The 21,916-nt window shown below is 46.9% G+C and overlaps 1 protein-coding gene across 1 annotated transcript in view; it reads right to left on the reverse strand.

Moving 5' to 3' along the window:
- Window positions 1-21,357, reverse strand: part of LOC122543812 (mammalian ependymin-related protein 1-like) — a 24,707-nt gene extending 3,350 nt beyond the window's left edge. The window contains exons 1-6 of the mRNA XM_043682602.1: window positions 21,259-21,357; window positions 16,523-16,632; window positions 11,400-11,434; window positions 8,274-8,411; window positions 6,339-6,519; window positions 3,096-3,183 (exon numbers count right to left, since the gene is read on the reverse strand). Coding sequence (XP_043538537.1) covers window positions 3,096-3,183; window positions 6,339-6,519; window positions 8,274-8,411; window positions 11,400-11,434; window positions 16,523-16,598 — 518 coding nt within the window. The 5' untranslated portion in view covers window positions 16,599-16,632; window positions 21,259-21,357. The remainder of the gene's footprint in view (window positions 1-3,095; window positions 3,184-6,338; window positions 6,520-8,273; window positions 8,412-11,399; window positions 11,435-16,522; window positions 16,633-21,258) is intronic.
- Window positions 21,358-21,916: the final 559 nt, after the last annotated feature.

A 21,916-nucleotide genomic window follows, 5' to 3' on the forward strand; every position in this document is an offset into this window, starting at 1 on the left:
ATAGGGAGGGGGTGTAGGGGCTGGAGGGGGTTACAGAGATAGGGAGGGGTGTAGGGGCTGGATGGGGTTACAGAGATAGGGAGGGCTAGTGAGGTTGGAGGAGGTGACAGAGATTGGAAGGGGGTGTAGGGGCTGTCACACATTATGGAGGAACACTGACTTACTCAGAAGCAACAGCCTTCACTATCTCCCCGAGTTGTGCACTCAGGACTTGCAGCGCGGACCTGTGGCCTCTGTTGTACAAGTGAGGTCCATGGAGGGAAATCAGGTTGGGGGATCATTTATCATACATCTCCCTCAGCTCCTCTCCTGTTGATTTTAGACCCAGTGCCCCCCTACAACACAAGGGAATGAGAACAAGGGATATTCCTCTCCATCTGTGGTGAGTCGAGGCTGCGTTTTGAATGATCTCCTGTGTTCTCAGGGTCTGTGTATTGCACAAGACAGCTGTTTGAGAATGGAAGGCTCCAGGCCCCATCCCCATTTGCAGGGACCAGTGTGTGTCCCTGAGCAGGGAATCTCACTGCAGCACACCTTCCCAGCCCAGAAATGGTACCCATGCTCCCTCTGGTGACGCAGGTAGGTCATAACAGCAGCCAGTGCCAGACATGGGAAAGCAGTGGCTCAAGGTCAGAAAGGTCGAGTCTCCCTCCTGACCCTCAAGCTGACTCGTGTGGTGCTGCTGCTGGAGTGCTGCACTGTCACAGGCACCTTGAGACAGACTCCCAGGTAGATGGGAGAAGCTCCTCAGTACTGGTGCTGTGGGGGTGGGCTTGTGGGTTGCCCTCAGTTTGACTGTCTGGATGGCAGTTTGCACATTCTCCATGTGTCCACGTGGGTTTCCTCTCATCGTCCATAGTTGTGCAGGTTAAGGTAGATTGGCCATGCTAAGCGTCCAGGGACGTGCAGGTTGTGGGTGTGGGGTGGGGGTTTAGCCATGGTAAACGCAGGGTTACAGGGATGGGGGAAATGGTATGCTCATTGGAGGGTCATTGCAAATTCAATAGGCCGACTGCAGAGATTCCCTACAAGTCCTGATGAAGGGTCCCGAACCAAAATGTCGACTTTCCTGCTCCTCCAATGCTGTGCCCTTCCTGCTCCACATTTTATCGTCTTCTCTACAAGTCCAAATGTTTTGTGCTCGGAGTGGTTCCATGGGGGTTGGTGTGTGCAGGAAGGTCATGCCTGTCCCTTTGTTTAAGGGACCAAATATGTGAGGGATAGGCCGTATAATTATCGATCACTCGGTCTGACCTCAGTAGCGGGCAAATTACTTTTCAAAAAAATCAATTGAGAGAAACAGTCACTTAGAAAGGCATTGATTAATCCAGGATAGTCAGCATTGTTTGGCTAAGGGAAGGTTGTATCATGCTACTTTAATTTGCTGAGGATGTAACACGGGGGATTGGGGAGGGTAGTGCAGTGAATGCGGGTTTGAATCAGCTCCCTTCAGACAAGGCCCCAAGTGGCAGACAAGGGGAATGGGACGAGATGGATCCAAAGTAACTCGGCATCAGGAAATGAAGGATAAAGGATGATGGATGAAAGTGGTTTCTAGTGGTGTTCCACAGGGGCTCACAGAGTTGGGTCCCCATGCTGTCTGCTCAAAGTATTAATGATTTAGGCTTAAATGTGGGAGGCACAATTAGGAAATATGCAGATTGTCCGGGTCGAGAGTGTGGTGCTGACTGATAACAAAGAGGATGGGTGTCGATTGCAGGAAGATGGTTTGATTGCGTTGGTGGTGGTGGGGTGTGTGTGACAAATCTGAAAGTTCTGGGTTGGGGAAGAAAAAACAGAGCAAAGGAAACTCAGCAAGCAAGGAGGGTATTGACAGGGTAGAGGAGGGGAGACACCTTGGACATTACACCCACAAGTCCCTGAAGGTGGAACGTTGTGGAGATAAGGAATTAAAGAAAGTATTTGGGATGCCTTCTGTCACTGGTTCTGAATGCAAGGGTAGGGATGCAATGCTGGTGCTGTACCAGACACTAGTAAGGCCACAGCTAGAGGTTTCTGTACAGTTCTGGTCCCCACATTACAGGACGTACAGGGGAAATTTACAAGAATGTTTGCAGGGTTTGTAAAGTGCAGCGATGCAGAAAGATTGGATAGTTTAGGGTTGTTTCCTCTTAGAACAGAGGAGGCTGAAGGCTGGCTTAATCAAGCTGTACAAAATAATGAGGGGATTGGGGAGAGCGGACAGATCTGTTCCTTTAGTGTCGGGAGTGTGGTGCTGGAAAAGCATACGAGGTCAGGCAGCAACTGAGGTGCAGGAGAGTCCACGTTTCTGCCAAAAGCCATTCCTGATGAAGGGCTTTTGCCAGAAACGTTGACTCTCCTGCTCCTCGGATGCTGCCTGACCTGCTGTGCTTTTCCAGCACCACACTCTCGACTCTGAGCTCCAGCATCTGCGGTCGTCCTCACTTCTGTCTATTCCTCGTGGTCAACTTCCAAAGGGGTACAGATTTAAGGTTACTCGCAGAAGGATTAGAGGGGACGAAAGGGATAATCTTTTCACCCAGAGACTGGTGGGTGTCTGAAATTCTCTGTCCAGTTCAGTGTTTGCGACAGGAAACCCCTTCACTCATTTAAAATGAAGCTGGGTCTGCTCCTGAAGAGCTGGAACCTGCAGGGTTACAGACCCCCGGCTGCTGCTCAATGGGATTTGAGCAGGCGGCTAGTTTCCTCGGCACAGACACGAGGGGCTGAATGGCCTCTTTCTGCGCTGTAACTTTTCAGTGGTTGTAGAGTGCCGTGTTTGCATTTGAAGGGCAGCAGTGGTTCTGGTATCTCTGGGCTGAGGGAGCTGGGGACGGGTGAGGGGAGGGAAACAGAGCTAACTCCACACATTTACCCCCCCACCCTTCTCCCCCCCAGCTGATATCTCAGTGTGTTCATGTGCTGCTGTGGGAGGAGAGAGCCAGGTTCAGTGGCCATAGTTTGGCCTACCCAGTCACCAACCCCAGGACATTTCGCCATGCAGCCCAGCGAGTGACAGGCGTGGGAACAGAGAGGATTGGAGGGGGTGAGATGCTGGGGGAGGGAATGAATGAATAAAAGGACAAAGGCAGAGAGAACGTCAAGCTACTCACATCTCAGTGACCCAGCCAGTCTCCTTGGTGTAAATGACCTCAGATACGGGCAGACAGCCGACCTCCGTGAACGTCGCCATGTAGTGCACTGGGTGGGGGAGAAAAAACACACATTGGTAAAGACAGGGTTATGTCAACTGCCCAGTTCTGAAAAAGGTTCACCTGACGCAAAACATTAACTCTGGTTTCTCTCCACAGATGCTGCCAGACCTGCTGAGCTTCTCCAGAAATATCTGTTTTTGTCTCCATTTGGACAGAGGTTGACTGATTTGATTGCATCACGTGCAGACTGTTCCATCATGGAGGGTGGGGGGGGGAAGCATGAGAAGAATCGCTTGAATTTATAACTACATGGGGGTCAGTGGAGTTACCATTTCAGAAAGCCCAGGGGAGGTGGTGGACCGCATTGCATCGAGAGTCTACCAACACACACAGTTCGTGACCTGTTGAACTCCGTGAGGTGGGTTCTTGTAGGCTGCACCATGGGGTCGGGGCTGGCCAGCTGAATTGGCTGGACAGCTGGTTGGAATGATGCCAACACCATGGGTTCAATTCCCACACTGGCTGAGGTTACCATGATGGGCTCTTCTCAACCTTTCCCCTCATCTGAAATGTGGTGACCTCACGCTAATCCACCACCAACCATCTCTTACTAATGAGAGAGCAGGCCTTTGCTCTGATAACACTTTAGTGACTTGACCCACAAAGTGCCACTAGGTACATGCCTTCCCGGATGAAGAGTTGTACTATGCAGGCACTAGCTCCCATGTTGGTTTGTAGCTTTTAATTTGTCGTCTTCTGAAATTGACCTTTTGCTTGGTTAGCTCTGTACTTTGCCGATGGGTTTCTATTCATGCACCTTTGTACCAGCTTGAGGGTCACCTGTGGTTTGTTTTGGGTCTGGCTCAGGCTTTGGAATCAGATTTCCTCACCAGGAGAGCCCGCTGTCCCTTGGTGCCACCTGCATATCAGAAAAGCTTGGGGCACGTTTGGGTAGGTGGGACAGACCACAACGTTAACAGATGCTGGTGGTTTGGTGCACTTGCTGACTGTTGTAATAATTTTGGCTGCAATGCTGGTTGGTTTGCCACCTTGACTTGACACTTGGATTCATCCTCAAGCAATTCAATGTTCTGGCCCTTGCACGTGCCCACAAGGTCCTTCCTAAAGGAGTGAAACAGATGTAGAGATGGTGACCAGTTCGAGGAACCTCTCAAGACAGTTCCTCTTTGGGAAGGTCATAATCACCCTTGGCTGTGGAACTGACCAATGGGCTCCTGGGGTTGGTGTCTACTAATCCTAAAGATCATTCTTCTCTCGAGTTGGGCTTCAAGCGCAACTCCAATCTTTTCTGGATCACCTACCACTCGATCTGTAATATCGATCTGCCTGTTGTTCGAACAGTTATAATTCAGTGAAGATTCATGTTTTCACTGGACACCCGCTCCAGGTTTTAAGCGGATTTTCTTCTGGAGGAGCTTTGGAACTATACTTTTCGGATCATTTGGCCGTCTTTTATTTTTAAAGAGTCTCAAGCCTCTTATATTGAGAGGGCAAGCAAACGCTTCGATGAAGAGCTAACAGTTCTGACGAAGAGTCATCTAGACTTGGCACGCTACCTTGCTTCGTCTCCATGGATGCTGCCTGACCGGCTGTGATCTCCAGCTTTTTTTATTTTCAGCACAGATTCCAGCATCTGCTGTAATTTGCTCTGCCAGCCTCTTATGCTTGTTCCTTTTAAAGAGAGAAAGAGTACCATCTGTGCTTCAGTACAGGTTGGTAACTCTTTGGTTCAGCTAAATGGACAATTAGAGTGGAGCTGGAAAAGCACAGCAGGTCAGGCAGCATCCGAGGAGCTGGAAAATCGACATTTTGGGCAAAAGCCCTTCACCAGGTATCCTGATGAAGAGCTTTTGCCCGAAACGTCGATCTTCCTGCTCCTCGGTTGCTGCCTGACCTGCTGTGCTTTTCCAGCACCACTCTAATCTTGACTCTGATCTCCCCCAGCATCTGCAGTCTTCACTTTCGGCTGAATGGATAATTAGCTTTTTAAGTAAGGCACTCCTAGAAATTTCTTCTATTTTGAAATAACAGTCTAATGTTTGAAAACATGTTGTCTTGATGATTAGTGTCCTGTCTACAAATCTGTACAGATGACTGTCCTCTCAAAAACCGATACTGAAGAGCGACAAATAGTTGCAGTGTCTGAATTCCCTATTGTCCAAGGTTGTTGTCTGGTTGCCCTTCAATTAGTTTTCCAAATATCTAACAGCAAAATTGCGGAGGCTTCTGAAGACAACCATGTTAACCTCAGGGACAGCTAGTCTCCAAAAGGGTACTTTATCTGATGTGGTAAGGTTCATGTTAACATCATAAGAAACTGGGCATTGATAGGGTGTCATTGAGAAATAGACATTTAGAACAACTGATTCCTGATGAAGGGCATTTGCCCAAAACATCGATTTCCCTGCTCCTTGGATGCTGCCTGACCTGCTGTGCTTTTCCAGAACCACTCTAATCTTGACTCTAATCTCAGTACCCACTTCTACCTATTAGATGTAGACACTACATTCTTCATGTGCAGTTAAGGTTACAAAGAGCAACATGCTTTCAGCAGCATGTCATGCCTCAAGGGATCCTGGGATAAGAAAGAGTATGAGATCTCTGCACCCTCAGTTATGGTACACTGACAATATCATCGGCATATCTCTTTAAGGTAGACTGACCTGTTGATCATGAGACATAACATCAGATCTTTCAAGAAAGATTGTAAATGTCTGTACACAAAGGACAGGTCCTTAGCAATCTTGGAAAATAAAAAAGGGCAGTTGATGTTGAGTCAATCATAGATGTCAAGGCCAGGATGACAGGGCAGCCATTGTTTCATGGAATGGTGGAAGGTGATGAAGGGGCTAAATGATCTCCTCCTTTTCAGAGGATCCTTTGGCATGCAGACCAGAGGAGGTTCAAACCTGGTTGTCAGGCCAACAGGATGGTATCCTTCAACATTCTGACAGGGGATGAGGGGGAAGAAATGATCATTAAGGAGGATTTCACAGCTCTCACCTGGAATCTGATTGAAGGGGGAGGCCAGCACTTAACTGGCACACCGTGCTCTCCAAAGAAAGGGTCCCGTTCAGCTCGGGAGCTCAAGGGGCTTTCTTGTAATGAGAGAGCGCGCGCGCGAGAGAGAGAGATAAGCAGGAAGGAGGAGGTTAAATAGGAATCCACCCACGCTCTTACCAGTGTTAATTTCGCCACTCCAAACATTGGCCAGTATCCCCTCTCTTGGAGCAGAGGAGCCTCCGATGTAGATCTGAGAAACAAATGTTGCATTGCGGGGAATTGCAATGGGCAGGAATGGAACACGGAGAGGAGTCTTCACACATGTATTATTTTGGGGGTAGAATTGGAACATAATGTTCTGCAAGTAGAGGAGAGAAACAGAGAGGAGTTACACAAGGGAACTTTACAATACCACCCAGTTCGACAGATCAGAACCTCTGGCCAACTGCCCACCACCCCAGTGGGAAGGGCTAGACCTCGCTCTTCCATCCATTGAGTTATTCTGTGCTCAACATCCCACACATACTGCTGTTGTAAAGTGTGTTAATTCATTAATTTTACTTTTTAAATTAATTCATTGAAGATTAAATCGATGATTGACCAAGCAGTTTCTCTGTTCTAACTCCAATGGTGCAATGTTGTAGACAGTAGAGTGACAGTGTCACCTAGCAGCTATACCATGCAACTATCGTGACACAATTGTTTACATAGGGGACTTCTTTAACAATGATTTACAGAGCTATTTCAATCTGACATACAGAATAGAATCCCTACAATGCGGAAACAGGCACTTGGCCCAACAAGTCAACACTGACCCTCCCAGACCCATTCCCCTACCCTATTGCTCTACATTTACCCCTGACTAATACAACTGACCTACACGTCCCTGAACACTGTGACAATTCAACACGGCCAATCCACCTAACCTGCACCTATTTGGACTGAGAGAGGAAATCGGAGCACCCGGAGGAAATCCACGCAGACACGGGGAGAATGTGCAAATTCCACATGGACAGTCGCCCAAGGGTGGAATCAAACCCGGGATCCTGGTACTGGGAGGCAGCAGTGCTAACCACTGAGGCACTGTGCATCGGGAGTAAACTTTACAGATGGAAAATGATTTGTTTTTTTAAGAACAGTAGAAGAATCAAGCGTTACTCAGAAGGAGAGGAGAGAAAAGGAAGGTAAGGTAAGGCAAGAAGACGGGATATAATTGAAATAAAGTTCTGACTTTGTGGTTCTTGACTCTTGCCATTAATTTCTGATGCACTGAACCGGTCACCTCAATGATTTTAAAGAACCCATTTCAATGCATGTAGACAAACAAAATCTCCAACATCTCACAAAGACCAAATCTGAAATTAAATCGGAAAGCAGGTTTCCTCACAGCCTTCAAACATCACTGAATACAGATCAAGCTCAATGTGATACATCTTTCAACACTTCACAGTCCGAGTCCTAAACAATAATAGCAATGTGACTTGCTCACAGTGTACAGGGAGCTTTACTCTATATCTAACTCTGTGCTGTCCCTGTCCTGTGTGTGTTTGATGAGGGACATTGTGCAGGGAACTTTACCCACTATCTAACCCCGTGCTATCCCTGTCCTGGGTGTATTTGATGGGGGAACAGTGTAGAGAGAGCTTTACTCTGTATCTCACCCTGTGCTGTACTTGTCCTGGGAGTGTTTGATGGGGAACAGTGTAGAGGGAATTTCACTCTGTATCTAACCCAATGTTGTCCCTGTCCCTGGGAGTGTATGATGGCGGGGGGACAGTGTAGAGGGAGCTTTACTCTGGATCTAACCCTGTGCTGTCCCTGTCCCTGCCCTGGGAATGTTTGATGGGGGGACAGTGTGGAGAGAGCTTTACTCTGTATCTAACCCTGTGCTGTCCCTGTCCTGGGGAGTGTTTGATGGGGGACAGTGTAGAGGTGATGTGGAGCTTGGTGTTTGAAGTCTGAATGGAAGATATCCCAGTATTTCTATCCCTCACCGTGAAACAATGATACGGAATGCTGCTGCATGTAGTGGGAGCCGCTTAGGGCTCCTTGTCAGGATGATGGGAGGGGCGTTACCTCATCAATCAGAAGCCTCTTGGTCTGTAAACTCACCTCTTTGTACAGGAGGAAATTGTACACAGAGATCTTAACGCCTTTGTCCATCATCAGCACACTTTTGGTGCATATCCTCTTTTGTATCCCGTCAAAGGCGAACTTGGACCACATCTCAAAGTGTTTGCTTGGGTCGAACTATAAAATAAAACTGAGAAGGATGAGACCAGCACTGGAAAACGTTATACCCGTGAGAAAAAGTCTACAGCAGCTGTTTTTCTGGATGGGGGTGGGGGGAAAGATAAGGCTCTTTTCTCTTCGAGAGGGATAGAGATCTCTCAAATGATGAGGTGGTGGTAATTGATCGTTACAGTCCCTAAGGCATCGGTGCAGTCATTGGTAAAGGAGGAAGTCAACGCCAACAGGAGGGGGAAAGGAAATAGCAGGAAAGGCTGATAAAACGAGAAAATGGAGACAGCATCCAATTCTCTCTCTTTAAGAGCCAGCAATGATTGCTCCTGGGAAGGTGGTGGGGAGCTGGCTTTTTGAACCACAGTGCTCCATATGGTGTAAGGCCAAGCTGCAGTGCTGTTTGGGAGGGAGCTCAAGGATTCGGACCCAGTGACAGTGAAGGAACAGCAACATGGTGCGTGGCTCAGAGGGGAACCTGCAGGGAGTGGTGTTCCCACATGTCCTTCTCCTGGGTTCACAAGGTTCTGTCTAAGGAGCCTTGGTGAGTGTCTGCAGTGCACCTTGTGGATAGTACACACTGCTGCTACTGAGTGTCGGTGGTGAAGGGAGTGGGTATTTGCGGATGGGGTGCCAATCAGATGGGCTGCTGCATCCTGGATGGTGTCGAGCTTCTTGAGTGTTGTTGGAGCTGTCCCCATCCAGGGGCAAGTGGGGATTATTCCATCACACTCCTGACTTATGCCCTGTAAGTGGTGGATAGGCTTTTGGGGGGCGGGGGGGGGGGGTAGGGGAAAGAGGGGTGAGGAGGTGAGTTTCTCGATGCAGGATTCCCAGCCTCTAACCTGCTCTTGCAGCCGCTGTGTTTATATGGCTGGCCCAGTTCAGTTTCTGATCATTGGTACCACCCTAAGACATTAATTGTGAGGTAGGTGTAAAGGTAAAGTTGTCATAGGCTTATCAACCTTGCCCCTCAACCAAGGCATGGTGATCTTTAGGTTTAACCACAACCAGTTATCTCTCTCTCCCTCAAGAGAGAGAGAGAGAGAGAGAGCGTGAGTGTAGCATGATGGTTCACTAGGACTATGCAATTAAAAAAATGGGGATTCAGCAATGTTAATGCCTTTGAACATCGAGGACGACGGTGTGGCGCTTTCCTATTGGAAATAATGATTGCCCGGCCCTTGCGTGGCATGTGCGCTGCTTGTTAGATGGAAATGCAAACCTATACACTCGAACATGGGGACTGCTTCAGTCTCTGAGGAGTCGAACAAGCAGCAAGTATCATAAGGTCAGAAGTGGTGATGGAGGGAAGGTCATTGACGAAGCAGTTGGAGATGGGTGGGCCCAGGACACTACCCCTGAGGAACTCACACAGAGATGTCCTGGAGCCAAGATGACAGGCCGAAGACAATTGTTTTGGTTTGATTATTCCAAAATACACACGTTATCAATTTTATAAGATCCACTTCTGCTTGTCATATATACGACCGATTCAGATGAGAATTTAGGAGGCATGGTTAGTAATTTTGTGGATGACACCAAAATTGGTGCCACCGCTAACATTACAAAGGGATCTTCATCAATTGGATCATGGGCTGGGGTGTGGAAAATGAAGTTTTATTTAGATAAACGTGAGGTTGTGCATTTTGGTAAAACAAACAAGGGCAGGACTTTTACAATTAAAACCATTATACAATTAATGGTAAGGCCCTGGGTAGTGTTGCAGAACAGAGGGACCTCGGGTTTCAGATACATAATTCTTTGAAGTTTGGGTCTCAGGTAGGCAGGGTGGTTAAGAAGGCGTTTTGTATATTTCTCTTCACTGCTCAGACCTTTGAGTGCAGGAGTTGGGATGTCATGTTGAGGTTGTACAGGACTTTGGTGAGACCTCTTCTGGAATACTGTGTCCAGTTCTGGTCGCCCTGTTATCGGAAGGATATTACTAAACTGTAAAGGGTTCAGAAAAGATTTACTTGCCAGGACTGGAGGGTTTGAATTATAAGGATAGGCTGGGACTTTTTCACTGGAGCTTAGGAGGTTAAGAGGGGACCTTATCGTGGTTTATAAAATCACGAGGGGCACAGATAACTTGAATAGCAAGGGTTTTTTCCTTCAGGTGGGAGAGTTCAAATCTGGGGGGCTCAGTTTTAAAAGACTTAAAAGGGACCTGAAGGGCAACTTTTTCACAGAGAGTGGTTTGTGTGTGGAATGAACTGCCAAAGGAAATGGTGGATGCAGCTACAGTTACATTTAAAAGAAATGTCAATAAGTGCATGAATAGGAAAGATTTGGGGTTATAGGCCAGGAGCAGGCAGGAGGGACCAGTTTGGAATGGGAACATGGTTGGCATGGATTAGTTGGACCGAAGAGTCTGTTTCCTTGCTGGTTATGTGGTTACAGAGTCACAGAATCATAAAGTTCTGATAACCATCTTCTTATGTGCCAGGTATGACTCTGTACAACTCTAGCAAAGCCCTCCCTACTTCAATATCTCTTATGGACTTCCTACATCTGATAAGGCCAGAGCCCTGATCCAAACACACAATGCTCCACGTAGGGGAGTCTTGCTACAAAGAGAGTCACCCTGTTGACACGTTTTGTCTTGCACTCAGCAGGACCGGATGGCAAAACATTCAAAAGCTACAAGGGGAACAACAATGTAAACTGCACAATAGGCTGCTGTTTGGTGGGCAAGTGACTCTGCTTAGTCACGGTGTTGCTGCAGAGAACGTACCCAATGACCAATCATCAACCCGACACGGGTTTAGGTTCAAAGGCGCCAGGAAAGAGTGGTCATTCCATGTTTTTGTTGAATTGATCAAGGTGCACTGGTTGGACATGTCCTTTGCGGAGGAGAGGGGTCCTGCATGTAAACACACTTGGCTTCAGGCAGGCATGGGCACACAGACATTATGATTCAATGCCCCTCCTCAAAACTCTGGGGGGGAGGGGGGCGGAATCAGAGACACCAAACATTATGATCCTGATACTCACGGTGACCATTTGACCTTCCAGAAGCTTGGGTCCATCTGCAACATACAAAGTAAAGGAAAAGCTCTGGTATAGGCAGCACAGGTCTATTCGAGTGGATCATTGTACACGTTTACCATTCTCCACTGTCAAGCCACTAGATTTTCAGAAACAGAGACCATTCAGCCCAAGTAGACTCTGCCAGAAATTATATTCCACTTGGGTTTCCTCCATTCTAATGGGCTCTGCCCACATTGGTTCCCAGATCCCCTTATCCCTCTGTCACATATGAAACCTCTCTTTAAATGCATTGACGTGATCTGCTCTCATGTCACTCATGTGTGCAATTTCCACATCATTGTCAAGAAATTATTAAGTTCTGTATTTGAGCTATTAGTTTCTATTTTACATTTATGTGCACTAGTTCTTTACACAGACAAAGGAAATAAGTGCATGAGTAGGAAAGAATTGGAGGGATATAGGCCAGGAGCAGGCAGGAGGGACCAGTTTGGAATGGGAACATGGTTGGCGTAGATTAGTTGGACCGAAGAGTCTGTTCCCTTGCTGTCTGACTCTATGGTTCTGTGACTCTATAACCACAGCCATCTTCCTATGTGCCAGGTATGACTCTGTACAACTCTAGCAAATCCTCCCTACTTCAATATTTCTTATGGATCTTCTGCATCTGATAAGGCAAGAGCCTTGATCCAAACTCCACGTAGGGGAGTCTTGCTACAAAGAGAGTCACCCTGTTGAAACGTTTTGTCAATAGGTGTCTTGGAACAACAGTCTATGAGAAAATAAATATCCTGTGAAGCCTTGGTTGTTTTTTTTAAAAAGAAAGCTGGAACAATAGAAGCAGCCTGAATGGGTGTGGTCCAGCTTCCATCCACAGAACCTGGAATGTTTAGTTTTTAGTTTTCAGCAGCAGTTGCCGTTGGGGGATTGAAGCGGAAGATATTTTTTCCATCTCTCGATTGCAGTCAAAAGCTGGGCTGCTCGATTGCATGTGAGACAAAATCTGTTTTCTGATTTTGCCTTTTGCCAAGGGCGTGTTTTTGGATGCTACTGTATTGGAACAGTCAATTAGTAATAGTTACTGTTTCCATTATTCTGTTAAGTTTTCCAATAGAGTTAAATTATTCCAACTTCCTTTCTCTTTTGTTGTATTTTAACTATCGTGTTTGAATAAATTGTGTTTTGCTTAACTTCGAGTAGTTTGACCAATCGAATTGCATCTGGAACACAGCATTTATTTTTATAAAAAGAAACAAAATTAGAGTCTAAGCTACCTTCTTAAAATTTTGAGGGGGTGTGACCTGGTCCAAAACATATTATAGAAATTGTTTTTTGTTATTTTAACCTTGTTAAGTCCAGATATCTATTATGTGTACTAGGTAAAAATAATGACTGCAGATGCTGGAAACCAGAGTTTAGATTAGAGTGGTGCTGGAAAAGCACAGCAGTTCAGGCAGCATCCAAGGAGCAGTAAAATCGATGTTTCGGGCAAAAGCCCTTCATCAGGAATACAGGCAGAGAGCCTGAAGGGCCCACCCTTCTCTCACTTATCTCTCCACCCTTCAGGCTCTCTGCCTGTATTCCTGATGAAGAGCTTTTGCCCGAAACGTCGATTTTACTGCTCCTTGGATGCTTCCTGAACTGCTGTGCTTTTCCAGTACCACTCTAATCTAGACTCTATTATACGCACATCTTGCATCTGAAAGTTCACTTTTAAGAATTCCAATGTCCCATGTGTATACAATGTTATGACTCTGCCTGGCAAGCTGGATAGACAGTAACCCGTTAGCTTGCTGTAACGTCTGCTTCATAACTGTGTCAAACAAACTACCCGAGGTGTTAATCGATACTTAGACCTCTTTCATTAACATGACTGTACCATCTCCTTCAACCTGCACCGTACCCGCACCAAGGTCAAGAGAATTTTCCTGACACTCCGTACACAAAGTGGAACCTAGCACTCTAAAATTATCCAAAACTGGGATATAACTGAAACATTACTTCTTTCCTGTTCTCCATTGGATAAAAGCCATCATTCCACCTTTTAAATTATTTTTTGTGCTTGTCTACCGTCTCATGGTTAAAATGCCACATATCCAAAATTCTTTCATATTTCCACATCTCGTTGGCGAAAAATAAAGTTTCCCAATTCACCCTCCTTGGCTTTGAAATGTCCGGCTTCTCACTTTCTTCACACTGAATTCCATCCACTGCACTTACACCATCAATCCCCCATGTCCTTTCACAACTTTATACTTACCTGTGATTATCAGGTGGAAAAGTTTCCATCTGAGATCACATGCTATCCTGTCTTGGAACAATATCACATAAACGACAAGTCTCTCTCTCTCCCCAACCCCAATCTTGGCCAAGAGAGAGTGTTCCACACATTCAACACTCAGAAAATTCCTCCTAATCTCTGTTCTAAACGGGAGACCGTGCACAGAGTCAAACAGCATGGAAACAGATCCTTGGGTCCAACCAGTCCATGACGAACATGATCCCAAAACTAAACTAGTCCCACCTGCCTGCTCCTGGCCCATATCCTCTCCAAACCTTTCCTATTTCTGTACATAGCCAAGTGTCTTTCAAAAGTTGTAATTGTACCCACATCCACCACTTCCTCAGGAAGGCCATTCCACACACGAACCTCATGTCTTTAAATCTCTCTCCTTAAAAATGTGTCCCACTACTTGAAATTCTCCCATCCTAGGGAAAGGACACTTGCCATTCAATTTATCCCTATTCCCCTGATTATTTTATAAACTTTTATAAAGGTCACTTCTCAACTTGCTACGCTCCAGTGAAAAACAAGTCCTAGCCTTTCTTTGTAACTCAAACCTTCCAAACCCGGCAACATCCTGGTAAATCTCTTCTGAACTCTCTCCAGCTTAATAACATTCCTCTCACACTTTTAAGTCATGTGCCTTTGTCCTATACTCTCCCACAAGGGGCAACACTATTCCATCAAGTGATCCCTCTGTCTTCTTTCACCTAGACTACTTGAATCTATATGGGAAAGGTGTGTCAGGAGACATATGTCAAAGTGGGATTCAATATCTTTATGGCAGAGGTAGATACATTCTGGATTACCATGGAATTGAATTAGCTTTATTGTCACATCTCCTCATAGTGAAAAGTTGACAAGTTGCCATACTTACGGTGCCATCTTTGGTACAAGGTACCTAGGTATGGATGGTTCAGTTGGAAAATAAAGAAATAAAAAGTCCAGTATTGTCCTCTGAGGGGGATGAAAGATTAATCAGGAATATGCAGGAATTTGGAGTGGAGATAGAGGTTAAAATCAGAATAGCTGTGATGTTATTAAATAGCAGAGGAGCTCAAAGGGACCAAGTGGCCGACTGTTATTCATACCGGGGGAGGGGGAGGTCATTTATTCCCATCCACATTAGCACTTTGTAAAGTTCCGCTAATCAGCGCCTCATTATGCACTTCGCAAGAGGTCACAAAATGTTTTGGGTGTGGTGTGGTGTGGGTGTATATATAGACAAAAGATGTATTTATAGATAAAACTGAGTTCATGTGATCTCCTGGAATCTTTCCATTGCCTAAGAGGGCGGGAGAGGAAGATTCCAGTGCAACTTTCTCTTAGTGAGCCTGTGGGTTTCTCCTCTAATTTTCTTAAGCTCTCCCAGGCAAATCGGAGACAAGTCTGGAGTAGGAAGGACATAAGAGAGGGAGGGAGGATAGGTTTTGTAGCGATGTACAGACTGTTGAGGTGAGAGAAAGATCGGGTACACCTGAGGGCTCTTTACCTGTTACTCATTATCCTTCAGAAAAGTTCGTTAAAACCTGGCCCCCAAGTGGACGATCCAAACGAGTTGTCTGAAGAAACCCCACAGGGGCCGGTGTCCCGTCACCCTTTATTTACAAGTGTATAGTCCTTGACACTGGTCTGGCTCCCTTAGAACCATCTCTCAATGAACAAACCTCCGACACTCCTGTCTGTCAGCCAGGGCTCCCAGATTGGAACGGGTTATCAGGGAACTCGTTCTACGAGGCTCACTCGGCTGACCTAATTCCAATTGCTAGTGTTCATAATGGGCTCCCATTTGGCTAAACGTGGAGCAATTATTTCCCCTGGAACTTCCAAAAACAAGGGGTGGACTTGTTGGGCCGAAGGGCCTGTTTCCACACTGTAATCTAATCTAATCTAAAAAAAAAAAGGGCATTGAATTGATGACGCCCCACTCCCATATTAAGGAGCCTGGTCGTGCAGTAGGCAATAATCCTGCCTCTGGGCTGGATGTGTTGGGTTTGAGTGCCAGGCTAGGTCATTGGCTACAGATGGAGAGTTTTGACCAAACAGGCCTGTAAATCATCCCAGCATGCTTAGCAACAGGCAACAGGACTGGGATAGTCTCCCAGTCAGTCCGCCTGGAGATAGTTATGACAAACTGCCACAGTATTTCACTTGTAAGACCATCATTCATAAACTTTGTAAAAGCACATCACAACCTTAATGCTACAGCAGGCACTGTAAAGTCCACTTGTGCATGTTTCGCTTTGAGATGTCTCAATATGATTTTACATCATGATCTTTGAGAGTAAACGCAAAATACTGCAGGTGCTGGAAACTGAATATGGAGAAACTCAGCAGCATCCTTGGAGAGAAAGAGACAGAGAGGGGAGAGAGAGAGAGAGAGAGGAGAACAGAGATAAAGCTCTGAAGAGTCATGCTAGGCTAGAAACACTAACTGGGTCTCACTCCACAGATGCTGCCTGCTCAGTTTCTCCAGCTTTCTGAGGAGCTGCGCACATGAACAGCATTGAAATCGTATAGAGGGACCTCAGCGTGGAACTTGGTGCACGGAGAGAAGTTTGTCCCCACTGTGTACTCCATTGGAAATGGTTTGCTCGGGTTGCACGTCGGATATAGAGTGTGTTGCGAATGTGCATCGCAGTCGTAAAGAAGCATTGGCCAATCCAATGGCAGCCCATGGGCCACAAGTGGACTTTTTGGAATATTCGGGAAATGAGAACCAAAAGAACAGCCAGAAAGAAAGACCCAGTTATTCGGGTGTCCCAGTTGTAAGATGCATGGTTTCCCCTCTCTATCCTATCGCCTTGGAATCCAAGGCAGTGTAGTTTAAGAAAAAGGTACTCACAACAAGGTTGAGGCTGGTTTTTGGCAGTCACCAGGAAGAATGAGGAGCAGATAGCCAGGGCAGCTAGCAGCTTCATGTTTGCTTCGTGGGATCTGAATTTCGGTCACTCCCTACAGATACAAAAATGAAACAAAGGCATTTCTTACTCATGTGGGAGAGTATTCACATGCATTGAGGCAATGAAAGGGTCTGATAACTGAACAGACTCGTTAAACCTCAGCAGGAAGACCTCAGAGAATGCTCTTCCCCCAGTGTCTTGGCAGCAGCTGTCCCAGGCTTTACTGCATCCCTCAGCGCGTAGTCCTGGACCTCGGAATGCACCGGTCTGCAGCACCCGGTCGAGATCAACTCTTTACACTGTAAGGCCAACAAGTGTTGGGCCATACCAAAGAGCATCTTTCACCGAGTCGATGATCCTCCAAACTCTGTCGATGATTGTCTTGGTGTGCGTCCTAGAGAACTGACTGTAGAGCACAGAGACCCATATCACGTGAACTTCGACAAAAATCATAGCATCTTTCTCCAGACCTTCATTGCAAAGGAATATTCCAGGAGGTTCGACAGTCTGTACCACCATCAACCCGCACCTTCCACCACCACACCCCCACCAACCCACACACCCACCACCCCCTCACACCCGCCACCAACCCACACACCCACCAACCCACACACCCACCACCCCCTCCCACAACACCCCTCCACTCCCCCCACCACTCCAATCCACTACACCACACCCAATCACCCCACTCCCACCCTCCCAAACCATCTTCCCAGCCAATCAATCAGCTGCTTCATGAAGGATCTGACAGGCACCATCAACCAAGCTACGTCTTGGTGCTTGGTGGAAAGTTCTGGTGATGAGACGTTTTGCCGAATGAGTTTGACAGTCTGCTCAGGGAACCGTGCGACAGGATCTACCCTCCCCTCGCCCCCCCAGGGTATCGAGGACACTACTCCTGACCACTTCCTGATGGACTTGTGGTCAAAGGTAGTTTTCTTTTTTGCAAATTTTTCCACAAAAGGACTAGGTGATAGGGAATGGTCCAACCACTTGGAGCTTTCTGCCATGCCAAGGCCAGTCCCAGCAACACCAGGGCCAGGTAGAACCTGGAGCGGCATGATGGCTCAGTGGTTAGCACTGTTACCTCCCAACACCAGGGACCCTGGTTCGATTCCAGCTGCGGTGACTGTCTGTGGGGAGCTGGCACATTCTCCCCGTGTCTGCGTGGATTTCCTCCCACAGTTCAAAGATGTGCAGTTTAGGGTGAATTGGTCATACTAAGTTGTCCATCTCTTCAGGGATGTGAAGGTTAGCGGGTAGATTTAGGGTAAGGGAATGAGTCTGGGCGGGATGCTCTGAGGGTCGGTACGGACTTGTTGGGCCAAAAGGCTGGTTTCCACACTGAAGGGATTCTATGATGATCTCTATGAACCTCGGTACATTGTGACAGTTGGTGTTCATGGCCTGAGATGACACGCAACAGAACTACTTCAGTACCTGTGAATGCACATTAAGATTTTGTTTGTGAATAAAGTACATTTTTACACAGATGAAGTTCGGACATTTAAGCCGAACGCCAGAGGGCACGAGCAGGAGGAGACAGGAGGGGAAGTGAAGGTAGACAAGCAGGAGGCTGGAATAACACAGCAAGCCAGGAAGTGAAGACGACAACATTTCAGGTGTAACCCTTCTTCAGGGCTAGAGGTGGGTATAAGGGGAGCTGCAGATAAAGATGGGGTGGGGAGAGGAGTGGGGTGGTAGGGTGGGGATAGGTGAACACAAGTAGAGGGTACGGCCTGGTTGGTTGATGGGAGGAATGAATCCGGTCGAGAGCTGGAAGGATAGGTCAATTAGAGGGATGGAAGGGAGGGGGAAGCAGCTGGGAAAGGAGGTAGGGGAATGGGAAGGGAAGTTATTTGCAATTGGAGAACTCCGTGTTGAGTCCTCCAGGCTGTAGTCTGCCCACACAGAAGATGAGGTGCTGTTCCTCCAATTTGCGGTCTGATTCGCTGTGGCAATGGAGGTGGTAGAGGATGGTCACGTCGGTAAGGGAGTGGGAAAGGGAATTAAAATTGGGTAGTGCCTGGGATGTAGAGAAGACCACATTGGGAGCACCGCTTACAGTAAACTAGATTGGAGGAGAGGCAGGTGAAACTGTGTTTGGGGCCCTGGATGGAGGCGATGGGGTGGTGTGCCAACAGGTTTGAGTGGTGGAAACATCTATCGGAACATTAATTGGAGAACTAAGCACCTCCTGCAGTGTTCAGACAGAGCAGCCTTCTGAGCGGGATCTCCAAGCAGATATCCTTCAGAGCAAGGAATGGGAAACGCTGAAAATCTCGGATAAATTCTGTTGTGACAGAGTTGCGGCTTCAGGGACTTGGATAGACTCAAAATAAACAAACATCCTGAGGTGCTGTGCAGGAGTGTTATAAAAATTTGGCATTGGACCACAAAAGGAGACGTAATTTGTGGCGAGTCACTCACCGCTATTCCTAAAACTGGTCCACCATCGACAAGGAACAGTGTTGGAATACTCCCCACTTACTTGGGCAAGGCAGCTCCAATGCCACTCCAAAAGATTGACACTATCCAGGACAAAGCAGCCCCCCCCCCCCTGCAACTCTCCCACCGGCTTCAACATTCACTTCTCCCACCACCGATGTACAGTGCCTTCTAAAATCCCTGGACTCCATCACGTGGGCAGCAGATAGGTGGGAACATCACACCTGCAGTGCCCCTCCAAGCCACACATCTGAATCAGAATGGTTTTGCCACTCCTTTGCTGTCGCTGGGTCAAAATCCTGCAACTCCCTCCCCAACAGCACCATGAGTGTCCCTTCACCACACAGATTGCAGTGGGGAGTTCAAGTGGCTCCCCACCAGCTTCTCCAAGGGCAGTTAGGGATAGGCAGTAAATGCTGGCCTTTGATACCCACATCCTCCGAATGAAGTAAAACAGAAAAGGGGCTGAGTCGAAGAGGTTGGTTATAAGCAGCAGTGTGAAAGAGAGGGGGGTACATTAAGGGGTTAACCTCAGAAGCCAAGGCCAGATTAGAATGTGATAATTAAAGAGGTTTTGTGATTAACATAACTGGAGGCTCCACTCCCCTAGAGCCTATTACAGCCTTGATTCTAACCGTTCCTTCCAACACACCCATGCTAAAGATAATTCCGTCAACTTTTGTTGGTTGGAACAGTCTGGGAGTTTCAGCAATAAAACAAAAATATGGTTCAATACACTCTCTGACTGGGTCAAAGGTTCTCCACACAAAGCAGGAACAGTTCTGCTTCTGCGAGGATCACTGATCTAAACCACAGCAACAGAGGGAGACCACATACTGGCAGAGATGCAGGACAGTCATGGTCAGAGTCAGAGATGTACAGCACTTTGGTTAACTCGTCCATGCCGACCAGATATCTTAACCTAAATCTAGTCCCATTTGCCACCACCTGGCCCGTATCCCTTTAAACCTTTCCTATTCATATATCCATCCAGACACCTTTTAAATGTTGCAATTGCACCAGCCTCCACTACTTCCTCTGGCAGCTTGTTCCACACACTTACTACCGTCTGTGAAAAAGTTGCCCCTTCAGTCCCTTTTATATATCTTTCCCTTCTTACACTAAACCCTCAAGTTCTGGAGTCCCCCACCCGAGGGAAAAGACCTTGTCTATTTACCATATTCATGCTCCTTCAATGATTTTATAAACCTCAGATCACCCCTCAGCATTCGATGCAAAACTTGCAAACTTGAACCACTGTCCTTCAGGCACCGGATTGCTCCAATACTCTGCTGCCAAAGTCCACCGTCCTCCAAAGGTTTCAAACTCTCCCAGCATTGCTAAATCAGTCAAAACCCAGTCAGTCAACACCACCCACATCACCCTGTACTTGAGAACGTGTTGGCTCCCCAGCCAGCAATTTCTTGATTTTAACTTTGTAAAACCCACTCATTCCCCAGCATTTCTGCAATCTCCCCCAGCCCCATGAGGCTCAACACACCATGAACCTACAGATCGGATCACAGGCATTCTGCTTCCCCCGTGCAGTGTTAGGATACCCGCAGGGCTGACAGTGAAGGAGTTACAGATCTTGAACCCAGGTACAGGGGAAGAATGGCAGACACTTTTAAAAGAGTTTGATTATTAGATTAGATTACTTACAGTGTGGAAACAGGCCCTTCGGCCCAACAAGTTCACACCGCCCGCTGAAGTGCAAACCACCCATACTCCTACCTTTACCCCTTACCTAACACTACGGGCAATTTAGCATGGCCAATTCACCTGACCTGCACATCTTTGGACAGTGGGAGGAAACCGGAGCACCCGGAGGAAACCCACGCAGACACGGGGAGAATGTGCAAACTCCACACAGTCAGTCGCCTGAGGCGGGAATTGAACCCGGGTCTCTGGCGCTGTGAGGCAGCAGTGCTAACCACTGTGCCACTGTGCCACCCACTGTGCCACCGTGCCGCCCACAGTTTGATGCAGGCTTGGTGGGGATCATGATCTTAACTGGCTCAGTGTCAAATGCTGTTTCTTGCCAATTAAATGCCTCAAGACATTTTACCATGTTAAAGATGGCACATAAAGGCAAGTTATTGACTGCACAAATCTCAGAATATTCAAACCAAACATTCCTTGTTAACAATCATTTTGACAACAGACTGCGACGTAGCCTGCTGTTCACGATCTGCAAGTTTTCTAAAGCACTCTTACCCCCTACACTCACCTGTGATGAGAACAACTCGATGGCGTTGAGAGGTCACAAAATCCTGCTCAAAGTGTGACACTTTTATACTTCCTTATCATGGGACCAGATTGTCACATGACATTATAGTTATGCAATCGGATACAAAGGCAACCAATTAACTGATGTATTAACCTCAAAAGGCAGTGTGATATCAGGTTTGCGCTGTCACCTCACCCATGATTATTGAATGAGTCTGGTTTTTGAAGGGCAGGTGGGGAAGAAGGGAGGTTGCTCAAGACTGGGAGAAACTGCTAAATGCTCAATCTCAGCAACTTTGCCTTTATTAAATATTTACTGAATAATGTGTATCAAACTTAAACATTGGAGTTAGCCTGCGATACCACTTTAGATTATGTAAACACCGTGGAAATCGGTTTTAACTGGGTTCTATACACTTCAGCTTCCAAGGGAGGGCATTTTTCACTTCAGCAGCAAATTTTGATAATTTGAAAAATTGAGTTTCTTATTAATGCAGTCTAGCCAAACTTTTTTTGACCTCAGTATCCTCAATAGCAGATATCCACTATTTTGCATTATACCCTATCCCACTGAACAGCTGCTGTCAGATATTTCTCTATCTGAATGGCTGCCATGTATTTTGGGAGGTGGTGTTGGGGAAATCAGGAGAAAAAAAGTG

The sequence above is a fragment of the Chiloscyllium plagiosum genome, chromosome 45 (genome assembly GCF_004010195.1).
Source record: "Chiloscyllium plagiosum isolate BGI_BamShark_2017 chromosome 45, ASM401019v2, whole genome shotgun sequence".
NCBI lineage: Eukaryota > Metazoa > Chordata > Chondrichthyes > Orectolobiformes > Hemiscylliidae > Chiloscyllium > Chiloscyllium plagiosum.